Source organism: Sinocyclocheilus rhinocerous, unplaced genomic scaffold (genome assembly GCF_001515625.1).
Source record: "Sinocyclocheilus rhinocerous isolate Xijiao unplaced genomic scaffold, SAMN03320098_v1.1 scaffold3, whole genome shotgun sequence".
NCBI lineage: Eukaryota > Metazoa > Chordata > Actinopteri > Cypriniformes > Cyprinidae > Sinocyclocheilus > Sinocyclocheilus rhinocerous.
In genome coordinates, this window is record NW_015658759.1 from 972,607 (window position 1) to 978,444 (window position 5,838).

At 39.9% G+C, this 5,838-nt stretch overlaps 2 protein-coding genes across 3 annotated transcripts in view; both read right to left on the bottom strand.

Annotated features, from left to right (window-relative positions):
* The window catches only part of LOC107722963 (RNA demethylase ALKBH5), a 9,205-nt gene extending 4,843 nt beyond the window's left edge, over positions 1–4,362 (bottom strand). The window contains exons 1-4 of one of the 2 annotated variants that reach the window (XM_016531463.1): positions 3,747–4,362; positions 3,142–3,714; positions 691–771; positions 480–605 (exon numbers count right to left, since the gene is read on the bottom strand). In XM_016531463.1, coding sequence (XP_016386949.1) covers positions 480–605; positions 691–771; positions 3,142–3,714; positions 3,747–3,847 — 881 coding nt within the window. In that variant the 5' untranslated portion in view covers positions 3,848–4,362. The other variant, XM_016531464.1, reaches the window with a different exon arrangement.
* A 1,141-nt stretch (positions 4,363–5,503) lies between these two features.
* Positions 5,504–5,838, bottom strand: part of LOC107722926 (unconventional myosin-XV-like) — a 22,311-nt gene continuing 21,976 nt past the window's right edge. The window contains exons 29-30 of the mRNA XM_016531423.1: positions 5,679–5,819; positions 5,504–5,605 (exon numbers count right to left, since the gene is read on the bottom strand). Of these exons, the coding sequence (XP_016386909.1) occupies positions 5,504–5,605; positions 5,679–5,819 (243 nt within the window). The remainder of the gene's footprint in view (positions 5,606–5,678; positions 5,820–5,838) is intronic.

The following is a 5,838-nucleotide window of genomic DNA, read 5'->3' on the forward strand; positions in this document are numbered from 1 at the left end:
CTGAACTAAATTATTTTTATTACTATAAAAAAATCAAAACGACGGTGGGGGTCGGTGTTGCGGCTTAACACCGGTATCACCGTCGTCAGCACCGTCTATCGCGGCAAGCCTAGTTACTACATTTCTATTGCTTTCCATGTTGAAGAACTTTGTGTTGTTTCTATTTTAATGTACTTTTATTAAAGTTATTAAAATTAAGTTTAAATCACATTAAAAGCTTAATTTGTACATTATGAATGAATGATGATGCATTTATATACCATCACTGTCACTCACAGCCGCTCGCAAGTGTTTTGCGCATGAGCCGCACGCAGCCCAAAATTAAACCGCTTAATCGACCATCGATAGCTTTAATCGATTGCATCTCTTATCGACAATTAATCGATCATCGATTAATCGTTGACATCCCTAATGTGAACTATTATTTGTTGATATGATGGAGACAGATCTGAATGTGGTATGAAAGACTTGGCAAGTACCTGTGTGCAGCATCTGGGTCGGCCTTGCGGTGTGAGCGTTTGGCTTTGAGTATGTGTCGTCTCTCAGAAGAGTGGATTGAAGGGCTCAGTGAACTGGAGCTCAAGCGAGGGGCATCCAGCCTTGTTCTACAGCAAAACACGAGCAGATATCAGAGCAGTGTCCACCCCAACACATGCTTCCAGACCTTAACTCAAAACCAGAGCAACTCACTTTCTCAGAATGATGACAGCTCTCCTCTCCTTGATGTCCTGTGGGCGGATGCAGTGTGTGATGTCATCGGCTGCATAGCCACTAAAACCAACCAAAGCAGTAAGCATGAGCTCAGTATTTTACTACAGTTTAGCACAATTACAAAAAAGTACAAAATAATATGTTTTTAGGACATAGTTCATAATGAAAAGCTAATAATTCATAAAAAAAAAATAATAAAATACTTATTAAAAAGGATCAAAAATATTTTACTTGTGTTCCAGCATGTCATGTTACAAAGAACTAACACCACAGGACAGTAAACATGCAAATGTGTTATTGAAATATTAATTTAAAATCTTGGGGTACTTCAAGTAAATATTTTAGGTAAAAGGGCTTCAGCTGACAATAAAATAAAATAAATAAATAATAAATTGGGAGTTCCTACATGTATTTACCAGAATGGCAACGCCCTTACAAAAAATATTGTGTCAGTATCATGGTACAGTGATGGTAATGGTACAACATTTTGAAATATACCATGGTACTGAAATTTAAAGGGGTCATATGATGCGATTTCAATTTTTCCTTTCTCTTTGGAGTGTTACAAGCTCTTGGTGCATAAAGAAGATCTGTAAAGTTGCAAAGACTAAAGTCTCAAATCCAAAGAGATATTCTTTATCAAAGTTAAGAGTCAGCCACGCCTACCTAAAACGGCTCGTTCTAACACACCCCACATGTCTACGTCACGATGTGAGAAGATTTGCATAACGCCGCCCAAACGTTCACGCAAAGAAAGAAGGCGTAACTTAAAAATATTTGGCTGCACAACTGTTGATAATTCTAATAATAAATCAGCATATTAGAATGATTTCTGAAGATCAGCTGCCTCTGCTCACTCTAGCCCGCCGGCCGTTCCTCACTTTATCCCCCGGCCTCTGCTCACTCTAGGCCACCGTGTGTGACGCTGTGTTTCGTTGTGAAAGCTAAACTACTTTGTTTGGTCTTCCAAAAATGGACACGACTAGGAATCAGTGGTTAAGTTGTATTTACAACACTGTTCCAGAACAGTTTAACCCAAATATTCAGATGTGTGCAGCTCATTTTATGGAGGACTGTTTCCTGATCCTGGTAGAGTAGACTACAATGCCGGCTGTTCTGACTCACAGATTGTAAGTACGTTTTTTATATTTAAAGAGTTTTTATATTTTATATTTTTTATATTTAAAGCGAGTTTTTTGGGCAGTGTAGAGTAGCACTTGTTGTTTGTGATTTCTCTGATCACAAATGCAGACAGGGTTTTATGTTTACGCGGCGCGATGCAACGCTTAAAAAGACAGTATAAGTCATTATAATCCATAATTATGTCCCCAGTGGATGCAACAAATGCCTCGTTTATAATGGGTTTTCATGTTTATGTCTCGTCGCTCCGGCCGGACAGGGCATCATCAGAATATGGTAAGGAGCCTAACATTTCCGTCACAGGCTTGAGGTATTCGGCCAATCACAACACACTGGATAGCTGGCCAATCAGAGCACACCTCGCTTTTCAGACCGATGAGCTTTGTAAAAATCGACGCGTTTCAGAAAGGCGGGGCATAGAGGAGAAACAATAATGTACAGTATGTGGAAAATAATGTGTTTTTTGAACCTTAAACCACATAAACACATTTCACTACACCAAATACACAAAATAATGTTCTTTTTAGCAACATCATATGACCCCTTTAAATACAATGCTATTTGCATGATATTTCCAAGATCATGGTAAGAACATAGCAGGATTACATTTAACTAAAACTATACAACATTTTTCTTACTTACAATTAAGCGTTAACTGAAATAAAATAAATAAATAAATATTACATTTTAAACTTATTTCAGCTACTTTCCAAGGGAGCATTTCTTATATTCATTTAGTTCACCAAAATAACTCAAACTGAAATAAAAATAATAATGAAAAACTATATAGATAGATATATTTAAAAAATAAAAACTAATAAAATTTACAACAAAATTACTACAACTTTAAAATAAAAACTGAAAATATAAAAGTAGAAATGAATTCAAACTATGGATAACATCTATAATAGTATCTCAATGATACTAAAATAACATTGGACCATACCATGTAAAATAATATGGTTATCACGATGGTACCTTACTATAGTACTTTTTTGTTACACAGTACCATAGCATAAATCAAAGTATTATGGTAATACAACAGCACATATAATTGAACTTGCAAAACTGTACCAAAACGTACCATGTTACTATCGTGGTATTTTGGACATGCACCATAGTAGTACCATAGTACATTTCAAAATACCATAGTATTACTAGTTACTACTGTACTATGGTACTGCCACTGTACTTTTTCGTATGGATATATACATGGTGTTTCAAAGAATCGCATAATAATAGCATGTTCTGGAAATTACTAGTAGTGTCCGGACTAGTAACGTTACCGACCTGAGGATGGTGACGCTGCCGCGCCCCACGGGCAGGTAGAGCACGGGCTCGGACACGCGGATGGGCTTGAACTGGAACTTGCATCCGAAACAGAGCGCGCTATCGCTGAAGAACGACACGGACACTATCGGTCGCTCAAAGATATGGATGGGGTCCACGTGGGACACGATGCAGCCCCCGGGCTGGTAGTCATTGATCACGGCGCTATTAACGAAGCCCTCCGGTATGACGCCGTGCGTCACGAGGCGATCGATGACCAGCTCGTGCACCCAGTCCGGGATCTCGTCCACCTCGCCTTTGGAGTACAGCCGCTCCTGCCCGGGCCCGCGCTTCTCAAGCTGCGAGCCGTACGTGTAGCCCTCACCAAAAAAGTACTTGTTCCGCAGAGGCGCCCGGTCCACCGTGTGCTCCCGGTAGAGCCCCTTGTCTCCCTTGGCAACCACCTCGTCTATCTTCGCCTCGATGCGCGCGCACTCCTCCTGCGTGAAGATATTCGCTTGCTTAATGCTACTTTTCACTTTGAGCGCCTCCGCGTCCCGCCGCTCCTCGTACTCGCTCTCGTCGTCATCCGAAGCTCCTCGTACTCGCTCTCGTCGTCATCCGAATCGCGGTGTTTGCGCTTCTCGCCGTCGCTGTTCTCGATAACTTTGTCCCTGTGCGGTGTCATCGACTTCAGCTTCTCCCGCAGATCTGTAAAACTGGCCATTTTCAAGAGCAAAGTCCAAAAAATTGCGGCAAAATGTTGTTTAACCTGAATTCACTTCAGGTCCCCATGTTATAATGTTAGTGTCGGTCACTGAAGTGCGCGACGTGACCGAAGGCCTGCAGCGGTGCCGCCTGCTTCCTCTTCCCCCGTTTAGCAAACTACACCAACCAAAGTTTCCACTGCCCCGTTCCACGAGCAACCCGACTGAATCTGTAACCCAAAGCAGTGAGTCAGCTGTCAATCACAGGCGGCGTTTCTCTGCAGTCCAGTCTCATAACATTAGCACGTAGCACAGCTACGCTACCACTAGCCTTCAGTGGACACAGGCTTACAGCTGCATGTTGTTTAAAACGCACGCCTTCTGGTCTCTGCAACCGCCGGGCTGATCCGCCTAGTTTAATATATCCAAGAAATAGTAATTATTATGCTGCTGCAAGACTGCACAGAGCCGTGGAAAGAACACAAACTCGTGGAACCACAACTGTTTGGCGAACTGCGCAATGCGCATGCGCATCATACCTTGCGCTTAGGCTTATGGGCATGAGGTTCTGGTCCAGTGACAGCCAATAAGCGAAGCGATCAGCTGTCAGCAAACCCCTGCAGCTATAAAAAGCAATTTTATGAAAGTATTGCGATATTTACGAATTATTTCGAATTTATTATGATTATTTAAACAATATTTTTTTTATAGGAACGAGAGTAGACAGGAAAGGACGGACTCAAACCTGCCTCATGATCTCAACCGCTCTTACATGGCCTGACATCATTATTGCGTTTTTATAATTATTTTGTAATATTCAGTAACAAAACGTTAAATATATCAACTAGAACTGCATTTAAATAGTACTTTCTTCTTAGAAATGTTTTAGGTCTACCCCTAATTGTTTATATTTTGTAAACAAATACATTTTAGTCAGGGTAAATGTCATGTTTATTTTTGTTTTGATTAACTACTCATTGTCATAAAAGGTTAGGTAACAATAATTGATGTGCAAAGTTTGCAAGCCAGTTAAATAATTTACAATAGATCATGATGCTCCATGCTCAAATGTGAAGGGGTTTCTTGGTAGTCTCATATAGACAATTACAGGACAATGTTTCAACATAGGTTTCAGTCAATAAATTTATTAAGAAAACTCTTGAAAAAAAAAAATACAAATATGATGACCATTAGGATTCATTTGTTAACTACTAGCTAAATATAAAAGTTTTACTGTGAAAAAATGTTGTTATATTACTTCGAAAACCACCATTTCATTGTCAGTCTGCATGTGTGAACGAATGTGAGTGAAAAAAGAGATTACATTCATGCTGTTCTCCTGAGTAACATTTCTCTACTTGTATGTGCATGTGGTAGAAGTTTAATATAAAAACATTAAAAACACTACTTCCACATCTACAGTACCAAAGGACAATTTTGCATAATAGTGATCCATCTTTATAAATATTATGCATTCAATACAAAAATAATGCTTTTTATTCATTGTGTCTTCTATACATATGTGAATAAATGCACGATTAGTGCAAACATTGCATTAAGAGGTTTGGTTTAGTTGTGATGAGACCAGTAATCAGTAAATGGAAAATAACCAGATTATAGAGATTACACATACAGAAATCATAATATTTGTTTGTGTATATCTGTACATGGTTTTGTTACAGCATGGTGATTTCACTGGGTGGCAGCGTCAGCCTCTTCTCTCGGACAGAGAGCATATTCTCAATGTGCATGGCGATAACCCGACACAGCTCCAGACCCTACAAACAAATATGCTCATAAACCACGCATTCACACTTCTACACTGTTCTCATGGCGTTGAATGTGTGTTACCTGTTCCAGCTGTAACTGTGTGACTCTGTGGTTGGTTAAATCCCCTATTAGGATGTCTACATAAGGGTAACTGGATCCAGCGCTGGGCCGCTGTGTGAGAGCTGACTGAATCAGCTTCAGCTGGAACTTCATCTGCACCTCCTGCCAACAGAAAATCAAT